The sequence below is a fragment of the Podarcis erhardii genome (assembly GCF_964252035.2).
Source record: "Podarcis erhardii genome assembly, chromosome: 8".
Classification (NCBI taxonomy): Eukaryota; Metazoa; Chordata; class Lepidosauria; order Squamata; family Lacertidae; genus Podarcis; species Podarcis erhardii.
The window spans coordinates 68,246,053-68,260,873 of NC_138499.1; the positions used below are offsets into that span (position 1 = coordinate 68,246,053).

Sequence of the window (14,821 nt, forward strand, 5' to 3'; positions counted from 1 at the left end):
CTGTAACTAACTTTCTCTTGGAAGAAAACGCTTCCGGTTCACTTATAAGAAAGAAAGCTAGGGGAGCATAAAGACCTCTCTTTTCTTCAGTTTTGATGTGACTTTTTTTGCTCCAGTACTTGCAAGTTCCTAACTAGATTGCATAAGTTAGGGGAAATGTAGGAATTCTGTTTCCTTATTTAGGATGCTGGGTTTGTACGGTTGTTTATTCTTTTTGTTGCAACAGGGCATGAGCTGTGAGTGCGAAGTGTGGGTCGGAGCAGCACTGCTTCTCAGGCTTCATATAATTCCACAGCTGTGCTTACGGTGACTCATTGGATGGGTTTGGGAGGCTTTCATTTCTGGGTGGAATGTAGGTAGAAGGAACAATTCCACCGCTTTCTTCCAAGGCATTATATTTCACTAGACCCTAGGCATGCATTGAGTAAATATTTGTTCTGTCAATGGAGACCAGACCTTAGGGATCAGCTTGGTGCTGTTTTTTATTTATTTATTAGAACCTGTTGGCTCACCAACTGGAGCCAGGTGTAAGATACTTTTTTAAAAAAAAAAAACACAAAAACTCGTTTCTCATAAGGAGCGAGTTAAAGTTGATGTGTACAGCACTTGCATAATACTGCTAGCCGGAGGAAGTGGAAATATATTTATATATTACCCTTGTCGGTTCTGCCAGTTGGGTAAACATGTATAAACAGAAGCGCCGAAAGGTTAGCAGGGCTGGTCAAGGTCACATCATAAGCAATAGCCAGAGCCAAGAAATGGCAAGACTTCTTAGGTGCCCTTTATATGTTAGAATCAGTGAATGTGAGAAAAGCTCTAGTGGATCTGACCAAAAGCCTATCCTGTCCAGCATTGTGTTCTCATAGCGACTTGTTCTCTGGTTTCCCCCAGCAAATGATGTACCCCAGCCTTGACGCGGCTTCATCCCACAATTCTGCTGCAGAAATTTTTTATTTTTGTTTTATTAATTTATTAGATTTATTTACTGCCCTTAATCATAAGATCTCAGGGCAGCTCACAGTATAAAACACAGGATAAAAAACAAGTAAATAATTAAAACCAAACAGCAATCCAGTCGCGCATGCACACACACACCCTCCCCACAGACACATGGAAAAGGCTGTAGGATATTTATCAGCCAAAGGCCTAGTTGGAGCGGAATGTTTTCTGCCTAAAATATATATATAATGAAGGTCCCATGTGGATCTCCCTGGGGAGAGCGTTCTACAAATGGGGAGCTACTACAGAGAAGGCCCGTTCTCGTGTTGCCACCCTCTGAACCTCACGTGGAGGAGCCACACAACGAAGGGCCTCCGATGATGAATGCAGGGTATATATGGGGAGAGGCGGTTTTTGAGGTCTTATGTTCCTGAGTTGTTTAAGAATTTAAAAGTCTGGCGCCTCCTTGGTGGGACCTTCAGGTGGATTTGTATATGAACGCAGGAGCAAAGAAAAGAACTGCCTGCATGGAGGGCTAATGGCATGCCTTTGCACTCTCCATAAGAACATAAGAAAAGCTCTGCTCCATCTAGTCCAGCATTGTGTTCTCACAATGACCAACTAGATGCCCATAAGAAGTCAGCAAGCAAGGCCCAAGTACAACAGCCCTCTCCCACTTCTGGTTCCCAGCAGCCGGTATTCAGAGGCATTCAGTGATCCATGCGATGGTCACCTCCAGGCTTGACTACTGTAATTCGCTCTAGGCGGGGCTGCCCTTGAAGCTGACCCAGAAACTCCAGAGGGTGCAGAATGCTGCAGCGAGGCTCCTCACGGGGTCTCTGCCATGGGAGCATATTCACCCAGTGCTTTTCAAGCTGCACTGGCTCCCGGTGGATTACAGGGTCAGATTTAAGGTGCTGGTTTTGACCTTTAAAGCCCTTCACGGCCTAGGACCCTCGTACCTACTGGACCGCCTCTCCTGGTATGCCCCACAGAGGACCTTAAGGTCCATAAATAGCAACACCCTAGAGGTCCCGGGCCCTAAGGAAGTTAGATTAGCTTCAACCAGAGCCAGGGCCTTCTCAACACTGGCTCCGGCTTGCCTGGTGGAACACTCTGTCTCATGGGACCAGGGCCCTGCAGGATCTGATTTCTTTCCACAGGGTCCGTAAGACAAGGTTGTTCCACCTGGCCTTTGGCTTAGAATCAGTTTGATTCCCTCCCCCTCTTTCTTTTTCCTTTCTCCTCCTGTGAAGAGGCTGCATCCTAATGTTTAAATGTTGTATTTTAATCTTGTTTTTTAAATTGTATTTTAATCAACTTGTTTTTATTATTGGTTGTTAGCCGCCCTGAGCCCGGTCTTGGCTGGGGAGGGCGGGGTATAAATAAAAATTATTATTATTATTATTATTATTATTATTATTATTATTATTATTATTAAGAGGTTAGAGAATAGCCATATTTTTTGTAGCCATTGGGAGCATTCTCCTCCATGAACTTGTCAAATCCTCTTGGCAGCCATTTCTACGTCTTGTGGGAATTGATTCCACAGTTTAACTCTGCCTTGCGTGAAGGAGATTAGCAATATTCCAGTGGAGGTTTCCTCTTGTGCACTTAGTTGTAGTTTTCCTTTACCTTTTAGGTAACATGCCACCCTGAGGTCAGCTGGTGCAAGGTCCTAGGGTGTTTTTCCTGCCTGTTTATATTTTTGTCTCTAGGTATCACCGGTTACAAGGTACAAACATCAAGCCTTGGTGTCCAATTATGTCCCGTGTTAATTTGGGAGACTGGCAAAAATACGAAATAGTGCAAGTGTAAGATGAGAGTATGGGGGGGATATATTCAGAGGTTGGAAAGTAGGTTAGTTTCCTGACTTGCAATTGTTACCTCATGTAGGATAAATGGGCAGCCGTACAATATGGAAGCAGAAGAGGAAACGTAGGTATGTTTTAATATAAGGCTGAAATAATCAGATCCTTCGTAATTACGAAGAAATTCCTCAAACCAGTAAAGAAAGAATAGTTTTGTGTTTTTTTAACTTTTATTTTGCTTTAAACAGGTACATATAAATATTTTGATTTTGATGCTTCTGCCCACCACAAAGTTGTTATTAACAATTTGTTTTTAACTTGGATTCCATGCTGAGGAACGGGCGGTTTTCAAAGGCGCACATTTTTTAATTACCATATGCAAATGATTAATAGGCATTCTCCCAGAAATATGCGGATTCTAGGATCCCTTTCAACACAGGTTATCAGGGGAGGGAGGGATGTATTGCTTAAAGCACTGAGCTCTGTAAAATAGTATTGTGCTAAAGCAATTAATCAGCATTAAAAAAAATAAATCGGGGGAAGTGCATTCTCGGTTTTTGGTGAATGCTAATTATTCTCCTGGCACCTGTTTGATCTCAGGCAAGTAAGTTCATAGTTTGTTTTGCTCCTCTAGCTGCCCAGTCAAACAGGTACTATAATACTGTTTTTTTTTAGTTAAAAGAGTAATAGAATATGATCATTTAGCATTATGGTGTATATTGGTAGTTTTCAAACATTGTTGCCAGGAACACATGGATTCCTTGCAGGCAGTAGAATCATAAATATAATTGTAGAGTTGAAAGAGGCCATGAGTCCCCTGTAATGCAGGAATCTTTTGCCCAATATAGGGCTCAAACCCACGACTCTGAGATTTAGAGCCTCATGCTCTACCGACTGAACTATCCCAGTACACAGGCATCAGGGGTTCCTTGGAAATGGCACCCAAAGGGAGAGACTATTACTCAGTGACTGAGCATCTGGTTTATATAAGGTCAGAGCAGGTAGCAATGAGCGTTCTTTCTTTGTCTCCCTGTGTGGTGTATATATCTAGTTTAGACATTACAGTGGTACCTCGGGTTAAGTACTTAATTCGTTCTGGAGGTCCGTACTTAACCTGAAAGTTTTCTTAACCTGAAGCACCACTTTAGCTAATGGGGCCTCCTGCTGCTGCTGCTGTGCCGCCGGAGCACGATTTCTGTACTCATCCTGAAGCAAAGTTCTTAACCTGAAGCACTATTTCTGGGTTAGCGGAGTCTGTAACCTGAAGCGTATGTAACCTGAAGCGTATGTAACCCGAGGTACCACTGTATACCAAAGGCAAAATTGCCCGGGGCCATTACCAGTTGTACTAAGGACAAACCTACCTATGTGCTGGTCCCTGCTTCAAAGAACATGTTTGCTGCTGGTTTTCAAATCCACTTGCAAATAGTGTGTTCTGGGTACTGACACTTTTTTAAAATAATAATAATAATCTGGCTGCTTTGGCAGCCATTTCTCGCTTGGGGAAAACTTAATATACAGTCATACCTCAGGTTACAGATGCTTCAGGTTGTGTTTTTTCAGGTTATGGACAGCCGAAACCCAGAAATACTGGAATGGGTTACTTCTGGGTTTTGGCAGTCGCACATACACAGAAGCGCTAAATCACGCTTTGCGCAGAAGCGCCGAATTGCAACCCACGTGTGCGCAGGTGCGGGTTGCGAACATGAATCCTGCACGGATCATGTTTGCAACCCGAGCGTCCACTGTACTCCTTTTCATGTTATTTTGCATGGACTTACTCTTGTCTATTTTATTGTATGTTGGAAAACATATTTTATAGTTTTAATGCATTGGAATCCACCTTGAGAACTTGGGTTAGTGGGCCAGGTATAAAGGATACAAGTAAACTGAAGTCCCCTCTCCCTTTGTGCAGTAGCTTGCTTGAGTCACCTAAAGCTATTCTGCTTGCAGCACGCTGTTGGCAGCAGGGAGAAAAGGGTGCTTAGTCCCGCCTTCAGTTATTTGCAGCTTGGCAGCTTCCTCTGGGAGACACCCTGGTAGGAATCCTAGGAGGAATTCTGTTGGCCTGTGCCAGGTAATCCTATTATGACTGTATTCTTGTATATCATGGTAGCAATCGTTCTTCACAATGCGCCTCTATATCCAATTACATGGAAAGATAGGAGCCCTTAGGCCAAGAACATGTGTAGGCATGAAACGTACGTATAAAACAATGTCAGAGAGTTCTGAACAATCTGCAAGATGTGCTGAACAGTTCTGTGCGGGAACAGATCATATAAAGATCGATTGTTTAAATGGTCTCTCGCAAGAAAATCTCCCAGCACATTTCTCTAAGTACATTTTACAGGAAGGTGAGCTATAGACAGTGTTAGAAACCCAGATATACAGTGGTACCTCTGGTTACGTACTTACCGTATTTTTTGCACCATAACACTCACTTTTTTCCTCCTAGAAAGGAAGGGGAAATGTCTGTGCGTGTTATGGAGGGAATGCCTACGGGTGGCATGCCTACGGATTTTCCTCCTCTAAAAACTACGTGCGTGTTATGGTCGGGTGCGTGTTATAGAGCGAAAAATACGGTAATTCGTTCCGGAGGTCCATTCTTAACCTGTAGCTGTTCTTAACCTGAAGCACCACTTTAGCTAATGGGGCCTCCTCCTGCTGCTGCACCACCGCTGCACGATTTCTGTTCTCATCCTGAAGCAAAGTTCTTAACCTGAGGCAATATTTCTGGGTTAGCAGAGTCTGTAACCTGAAGTGTATGCAACCTGAAGCGTATGTAACCCGAGGTACCACTGTATAGGCTAATTGCCAATAAGCCTAGGTTATCGTCGCGACAACTAAATGTCTAGGTGCTATTTTTGTGATGAGATTTTGTTATTATTATGGATGGGGGTGAACCATGTGCTCCTTGGAGGAAAATGTGGGATATAAATGCAATTAATAAACTCTTCTGCTTAAGAATGCTGGAGGGGCCAGCAAGATGGAGATGTCAATCGCAAATCTGGCATCCAGAGATATCCATGTGGTTACAGTTGGAACCTGTGCCAGTTAAAAAACGCACCTGGCGCCTGGCTAATTTCGAACGCCACCTATACATGCATTACCTGTGATGTGTTTAGCTGGGAGCCTGTGTCTGTATCTGAGGTGGTGAAATCTGGTGGTTTTTCAGACCCAGCCACCCAGCCTGTGAGATGTGTGTACTTTAGGCTGTTCATTAACTCCTAGAATCAGGTTGACGTTCACACACGCATCCTTTCTTCTTACGATGGCTACTAGCTTTCCATTTTGCTTTTTGGATTAAATCTGTAGGAAACCTTCTTCAGCCCCGAGGGCCACATACTCTTCTGGGAAAACCACCTGGGGGCAAAATGGCCAAAGTAACAAATGTAAATTTTAGCTTTGAGCAGTAGCCTACTTTCTCGCCACACTCACACATCCCTCTTTAACCTCCACCCAGGCAAGCAAGAAACATTCTCAGTGTTCAAGGACACATTCCAACTGGGGGGAAACCACTCAAAGTGGCTGGGGAAAGGGTTGTGGCCTAGGAGGAGTCCCAAGGCCCCTGGAAGGGCAGATTTGGCTCCTGGGCCTGTTGTTCCACACCCCTGCTCTAAATTCCACCACAACACTTCACATTCCCAAGCACCCATGTTGATATTTTGTGGATAAACGCACTTCTCTAAATGACTGATTTGGTTATTGAAGGGTATAATTAGATCAATTCAAAACGAATCCCTTGACTTCTCTAGCCGCTTGATAACCATTTAAAGAAAACGACCGTAAATCCTTCAGTGAATGAAGTGCGGAACCTCTGGCAATCCTGGGTTTATGTGCAGTGCCAACATACTCCATAAGGAATTGCTGTCTGTTCCAGTCTCCCCGCACTAATCCCCGTTGGATAAAAAGGGCAATGAGTCAATGAGCTGGAAACAGCACAGGTTGAAGTGCTGTACGTGCCGGATTCTGAAGCGTGGCAACTCCTGCCCTTGAAAAATAGGTTGGCTGTGTTTCTGTATTCGCAAAAATGTTAAGGAGATGGAACCACCATTTGGTGTAGTTGTTAGAGCAGGGGTCAGCAAGGTTTATCTTGCCTGGGCCGGATTGGTCCCATGAAGATCCCTCTGTGGGCCTGATTGTGTGAGTGTGTGTGCCTGTGATTTTCGGCGTCTGCGCATATGTGATTTTCGGAGTCTGCATTTGTGCAGACGCAATTTTCAGCACCGTGGAAGCGAGTCCCCACACTACGCTGTGCCAGTTTAGTGCAGCACGTGAGCAGGGAACTCAGTTCGGGGGCAGCTCGTGGGTCGGTCAAACAACCTCCGCGGACCACTTCTAGCCCATGAGCCTTAGGTTGCTGACCCCTGGGCTAGAGTGTTGGTATAAATCTTCATTTACCCATGAAGCTCACTGAGTAATCTTCAGCCCACCTAGGGAAGTTTTTAATTTTTGATGTTGTGTTGTGTTTTTACTATTTTTGTTGGGAGCTGCCCAGAGTGGCTGGGGCAACCCAGTCAGATTTGCGGCATATAAACAATAAATTATTACAGTGGTAACTCAGTTTACGAACTTAATACGTTACAGAAGTCCATTCTTAAACCGAAACCGTTCTTAAACTGAGGCGTGCTTTCCCTAATGAGGCCTCCCACTGCTGGTGCCCTTCCACCGTTCGGATTCCGTTCTTAGACCGAGGTAAAGTTCTCAAACCGGAACACTATTTCTGGTATTGCAGAGTTTGTAAACTGAATCATTCTTAAACAGGGCTCTTCTTAAACCAAGGTACCACTGTATTATTATTACCTTACATGACTGCTGTGATGATAAAATGGAGGTGATCATGTAGCCCAACAGGAGCAACTTGGAAGAAGGTGGTGATAAAATGGATGAGTGAAAGAAACAAATGTGATAATTGCAAATGACATCTTCTACAATAGAAATTGAAGTGTGTGGGTTTTTTCCTTGGGGGCATTTCTAAATCACTGGCAGCGGTATCTCCAGTGCTGATAGTTTCTGTAAATTGAAGGCCTGTTCTCTCCTCCCTCCTTTTAATCTGACTTTTCACAGCAATACTAACACCTCTTTTCAAAATCTGTAAATTCTGCTATCTTTATGGTCAGCTTGAGGCAAATGGTTGTGGGGCCTGCAGGCATCTTTCAACACCGATCTTTGGGTTATTTTGTTATTTAAGTAGGGTAAGATGTTATGGAGAACTCAAGGCAGCTGTCGAAGGCAGCAGGTCTCTGTCTGCCCTTGAGGAAAGCAGGACATGACATCATCATGTTGCAAATTGCTCTACAATTTTCTACTGTTCGGTTAAAGTAAATTTTTTCCTTTAACCTGCCTGATGCTTCCTGATATTGAGCTTTTTTCTCCTATTTTTTTTTAAAGCGTTCACATTGTTGCTCATCTTTGTGCTACTGAGTTTCACATGGGGGGGGAGGGATGGCCAAACCCTGATTTTGAACCCGTTGTAGTCTTGCTTTGGTTTGCATGCAATACAGCAGCAAGGATTCATGCTGGCACAATGGAAACCTCCTTTCACCACCACCCCCTGAAATCTGTTTTGTGATTTCCCTCAACCCTCCAGAGCATATTTGAGGAGGGCACAGGGTGCCCGCATGGGGAAGTCCCATTGGGCAAGAGGGAATATTCACATTGACAGGACACTTATTGGGTGCAAGCCTTAAGATCTTTTTTTAGTTCCAGTTCAACATGAGCAACGCAAACAATGGGTTAGGTTCTATTTCAATTCAAGAAAAATAGAAATAAAGCAGGAAGTTGCTTTCTTAGTCCCCGTTCAGTGTGACTCCCTGATCAAATCTAAAGTTAATCTTATGTAGATAAAGCTTTACAAAGTTTGTCTCTCTTGCCCATTGTCTGGCTGCAAGTACAGACAGGTTTCGTACAATGGTTAAAATGTCCATGGTGATTCTAGTTACAGGTAGGTAGCTGTGTTGGTCTGCCGTAGTCAAAACAAAATTTAAAAATTCCTTCCAGTAGCACCTTAGAGACCAACTAAGTTTGTTATTGGTATGAGCTTTTGTGGCAGGACCAGCTACGAGAAAGGGCTCCTTTCGGGCCACTCGTCCCTCCACCGCCACCGCCCGCATCATTCGAGTATAAGCCAAGGGGGGCTTTTTCAGCATAAAAAATATGCCGAAAAAGTCGGCTTATACTTGAGAATATACGGTAGTTGGTCTCTAGGGTGGTACTGGAAGGAATTTTTTATGGTGATTCTAGCATGCTTAAGGCATAGTTTGTGGATCTCATACTCTGTTTAAAGCCCTTGTAATATTTAAGGGATGCGGGTGGTGCTGTGGTCTAAACCACTGAGCCTCTTTAGGCTTGCCGATGTAAGGTCAGCAGTTCAAATCCCCGTGACGGAGTGAGCTCCGGTTGCTTTGTCCCTGCTCCTGCCAACCTAGCAGTTCGAAAGCATACCAGTGCAAGTAGATAAATAGGTACCATTGCAGTGGGGAAGGTAAACGGTGTTTCCATGAGCTCTGGCATTCGTCACAGTTCTCCGTGCACCAGTAGCTTGTTAGTCATGCTGGCCACATGACCCGGAAACCTATCTGAGGACAAATGCCAGCTCCCTCGGCCAAAAAACGAGATGAGTGCCGCACCCCATGGTCGCCTTTGACTGGACTTAACAGTCCAGGGGTCCTTTACTTTTTACCTTTTTACCTTAATATTTAACTCCTGTGGCATTTAGTTAGGGATAAAGCTCATATCCATTTGGCTCTCAGTGGTCAGGGCAAAGAAATGTGGCCTTGTGGACAATAGGAAATGCACTCAGATATCACGTCTTTCATTTCAGATGCTGCGTGTGCATCGAGAGAAAAGCTGTAAACACCCTCGCGTATCTTTGTGATGGCGATGCAAGAACTGGGTTGAATGGACTCCAGATGGCTGTTCAGGCCAGGTTAACTAAGCTCCAGCAGCAGAGTAGCACACATGGCTGTTCTGTTAACGAAATGGTCATCACAGAAGATCATGTTAAGGAGGGACTGCAGCGATCCCACATTCTGTATGACCGAGCCGGTGAGTAGCTGATAATGAACGCCCCTTGTGATGCAATGCTATGAATGAAGCTTGGTACCCAGCTCAGCAATGAATAATAATAGTAGTAGTAGTAGTAGTAGTAATTTATTATTTATACCCCGCCCATCTGGCTGAGTTTCCCCAGCCACTCTGGGCGACTCCCAATCAAATGTTAAAAACAGTACAGCATTAAATATTAAAAACTTCCCTAAACAGGGCTGCCTTCAGATGTCTTTTAAAGATAGGATAACTGCTTATTTCCTTCATATCTGAAGGGAGGGTGTTCCACAGGGTGGGAGCCACTACCGAGAAGGCCCTCTGCCTGGTTCCCTGTAACCTCACTTCTCGCAATGAGGGAACCGCCAGAAGGCCCTCGGCGCTGGATCTCAGTGTCCGGGCTGAACGATGGGGGTGGAGACGCTCCTTCAGATATACTGGACCGAGGCCGTTTAGGGCTTTAAAGGTCAGCACCAACACTTTGAATTGTGCTCGGAAACATACTGGGAGCCAATGTGCTCTTTCAAGTCTCGGCGGCCGTTCCCAGTCACCAGTCTAGCTGCTGCATTCTGGATTAATTGCAGTTTCTGGGTCACCTTCAAAGGTAGCCCCACGTAGAGCGCATTGCAGTAGTCCAAGCGGGAGAAAACTAGAGCATGCACCACTCTGGCGAGACAGTCTGCAGGCAGGTAGGGTCTTTGCTTGCAACTGAAACAGCTCCCCTTCTGTAATGTTAAGGTTCCCTTGGCAGAGTTGATCCGCAACTCAGTCATACAAAGTGTTGGCCAACATGCCAACGAGGCTTTGTTTTAAGATAGGTTTCTTTCGGCAATTGAAGGGGCGAAATGCCTGTGGGCCTGGGCTCCTTCGGAGGGAAGGGTGGGATCTAAACTCGATAAATAAAATATAAATGATGCTAAACTGTATTTTAATGTCACATGAAGGAGGGACAGCAAGAAGGTTGATGCAGTCCCCACAGCCAGAACAAGGGCGTATGGAGCGTCTTGTTCACAGTTTACCCAAATTGGAATTTATTGTGGCTGAACAGTGAGCATTGTTTCATTTAAACGATGGTTTGTTAAAGCAAGTAAAGATCATAAACGTAAAGCTTGGTCTTGGTTTATACCATAGCTTAAATGAAGCACAGTTTGTCCTTTCCCAGACAATGCTAAACACAGATTTTTTTCAAGTAAAACAAATCTCACAGAGGTGAGGGAAGAGCACATAAATCAGACATGTTCACATAATACTAAACTATCACTTAGCGTTATGTCAGAACTGGGCCTATGTATGCCGTAATTCTAATCACTATGGTGGCTTTGAGCAGTCACAAAAAAACCATAGTTATTGTCTTAGAAATGAGCCTAGCTTCTAGGCTTGCATACTCTCCTCTCTCCCACCACAGATGAGAGGAAGAGTTCATGTTTGATTAACCACAGCTTGCTGTGCTGTCTGAACAAACTGTGGTTAATCTCAGTTATGGTTTGTTTGAAGCATATAAATTTAAACCATTGCTTATGAAGCTGGCTTGTTTCGTCAAACCATAGATGACATTAACCACAGTTTAGAGTTCAGGTGTGGTTAATTGGTATCAGAAGCAAAATCTTCTGGTCTCCTCCTCGCAGCCACACTAGAAGAGAAGAAGGGAGGGAGCACATGATCCTGGGGGGAAGCTAGGCTTGTTTCCATCACGACAAGCCATAATTTACTGTGACGTTCAAATGCAGCCACTGTGGTTTAGCTGAAACCCATTCATTTATTTACTTTTAGAATTTATACCTACCTTTGCTCTTGAAGCAGGTTGTGATACGTTAGCGAAAGGACTGCAGCAGTGCAACAGCAGCAACGTTAGCAGTGCCAGTCAAACCAATAAAACAGAAAGCCAAATACATAAAATTCTAAAAATACAAAAGAGCCCAGCCTCATTTCCTCCTCCAGGGCTACCCAAGAGACTGCCTGAGCGAGAAGGTTTTGGCTAATAAGATAGCTGTTGCCTTCCAGAGACCATTCTCAGAGGCCCACTCATCTCCACAGGCTGCTCTTCATATCCTCTGCACCTGTTCCAACAATAGGTGTGGAGAATTTGAGGAGGCCCTGCTGCTGGGAAGATGAAACTCATGAGAGGGGAACATACTGTGAACTTCGTGCTTTTATCTCAGAGGGAAGAACATTGAAAGGGGTAGGATAATGCATACCGGGTCTCCCTGGGGACTGTGTGGCGGTGGAGTAAAAACCGCTTTGTCCGTGGCTAAGAATAGCTTGTGGTGCTTCATGTGTTGCCTCACGAGCATTTTCAGTAATGTACAGATCTATATTTTAAGAAATCATATACAGTGGTACCTCGGGTTAAGTACTTGATTCGTTCTGGAGGTCTGTTCTTAACCTGAAACTGTTCTTAACCTGAAGCACCACTTTAGCTAATGGGGCCTCCTGCTGCCGCCGCGCCGCCAGAGCCCGATTTCTGTTCTTATCCTAAGGCAAAGTTCTTAACCTGAAGCACTATTTCTGGGTTCGCGGAGTCTGTAACCTGAAGCATATGTAACGCGAGGTACCACTGTACCGTACTTTTCGTTGTATAAGGCGAGGGTTTTTTTTTCTTTAAAAAATAACTTTAAAAATGAGGCTTGTCTTATACATTGGTAGTGCGTTGGGGGGACGGGCAATTGGTTGCAGCACAATCAGGAGATTCTCAGTGTTGATTGGGCCTTTGAGTGGTGGCTGCTGTCTATTGGCTGCCGCTGTGGCAATTGGACGGGTGAATTGCGTCTGGTGGCGGCGAGCGGGCATACGATTGGTGCCTTTGGCGACGCATGCGATCATTCAGGTGAGCGATATTCAGCACCCCCCCCCCAAAAAAAAGCCGAACATCTCTGGGCATTTCCCCCCCCCCCCAAAAAAAACAGCTTAACAACTCTTGGTAAGCTCCCCCCATTTTCTTAATTTGGAGTCCCCAAAATAGGGGACATCTTATACACTGGGGCATGTTATACACGGAAAAATATGGTAATGCAAAGATTTTGGCTGTGTGCGTACACACTTCCCCTTCATGGTATTAGGATTCTCCCTGCAAAAGAAATACACATTTTGTTTTATTTTACTGGGAAACCTCTAAGTGCCAGTTTGTACAACTATAAAACAATGAACAGGGTGGTGATATAATGACTACTGCAGTCGACACAAGATAATAGTTTGCTCAAGGACATCGTCCTCTTTCTATGTTCCTCCCTCTGGAAACATGCAGATGGGGACAGATTTCAGTCGTTTGCATACGGTCTTCTTTTGTACATGATTTACTACCAAGCTCGAAGACGTAAGCTCTTTAGCGACAAAATGTCAGATTACCAGAACGACATTCCAGCTCTCAACCACTGGTATATCACAAGTGCCCTTTTGCAATTGTTCAAGAAAAAAATCTATTTTGGAAAGAGAAGAAATGAGCACTGAACTACTGATAACATTAAAAGTGAACTCTTTATTTACTGCGTTTGCTATTGTTTAAGATAGCTTTCCCTATTTGGGAAAGAAACTACTTGTGCCATTTTTATGGACGTTTATTGTTTGTTTACAGATAGTTGCCTTGGTGATATTACCTTGCGTCAATTGCAGTTTGTACAACCAGCAGACTCAATTGATAAGGATTTTCCTGGATGGGGCCATGTCAAGCTGCGTGGGTTGGGGTGTTGCATGTCGGAATGCTTCCCATCTGGGTGAGATGTCTATGCATTGAAATCAATAATGTTGGGGAGAAGGGATCAACTGGCCTTCTGCTATTTTGCTTTGTGCAGAGAATTCTTGGCACTGGGGTACATTCAGATATGTAGCAAGGACACAGCTGCAGCTGATGTCGTCATTCTGATTCTGTTGGTTTGCAGACTTTGGGCCTCATTACGTTATCTTAATACAGTGGTGCCCCGCAAGACGAACGCCTCGCAAGACGGAAAACCCGCTAGACGAAAGGGTTTTCCGTTTTGGAGGCGCTTCGCAAAACGAATTTCCCTATGAGCTTGCTTCGCAAGACGAAAATGTCTTGTGAGTTCCTGCGGGTTTTTTTTCCTCCCCCCCCCTTTTTCTAAGCTGCTAAGCCGCTTATCAGCTGATCCGCTAAGCCGCTAAAAGCCGCTAAGCCGCTAATAGCGCTAATCCGCTAAGCCGTCAATGGGCTTGCTTTGCAAGACGAAAAAACCGCTAGACGAAGAGAATCGCAGAACGGATTCTTTTCGTCTTGCGAGGCGCCACTGTACCATCTTCAGCAAAAGGGATGAAGGACAGACACAGGACTCTAAAACAGCAGTGCTTACCATTCTAGGTTTCAGTTATGTGCCATCATTATTGTTAAAGCAGGAATAAACCTGACACAGTATATGGATATGGTTTTATTGTGTGATGTAAACTGTTTAAAGAGCCACAGCAATGTTCTTTAAACTCTGGCCTTCAGAACTGGAGGAGACCTAGGGAAATCGTTAACCCCCAACATGGGCATTAGTCCACCATGATTTGTGGACTGGTGCTTCACATTTCCTAAAAATCTCCCATTTATATACTTAATACTTTGCTGTTGGCAGGATGAGTTAAGAGTTTTCATGGCTTTTTCTTCGAAAAAACATAGTATCGTTTAAATGCAATCCCTGCCGGTGCTCAGTATTGACATTCATACCAATACTTAGTTGAAATTTTCAATTATTTGATTTATTTTTGGCACTCCTTTTTAAGGAAATGAATTTTGCAATTTGCTTATGTCAGAGCACCTGCATATAACCACATGCGAGGATCCCTAATTTGATACCAGCTCTTGCTAAATTCGTGACTTGGCACCATGACGTGTCACAAACGCTGGCCATTTCTGTCTGTCTTTACGGTGGAGATCGGAATTGGAGATTGCGCTGTGAGGATTAGGCTTGTCTCCTTGTATTTAACTAGTTACGTGCTAGTATTTAAATAGTCTTTGAATGAATGCTGTTCATGTATTCTCAACTCTGAGCTTCGTTCTGTTGCCGGAAGTGGCATTTTTATCCATTTCCTGAACAGTA

General features: G+C 44.3%; 1 protein-coding gene across 1 annotated transcript in view; it reads left to right on the top strand.

Moving 5' to 3' along the window:
• The window catches only part of WRNIP1 (WRN helicase interacting protein 1), a 42,592-nt gene that overhangs the window by 20,860 nt on the left and 6,911 nt on the right, over positions 1-14,821 (top strand). The window contains exon 4 of the mRNA XM_081873069.1: positions 9,574-9,797. Coding sequence (XP_081729195.1) covers positions 9,574-9,797 — 224 coding nt within the window. The remainder of the gene's footprint in view (positions 1-9,573; positions 9,798-14,821) is intronic.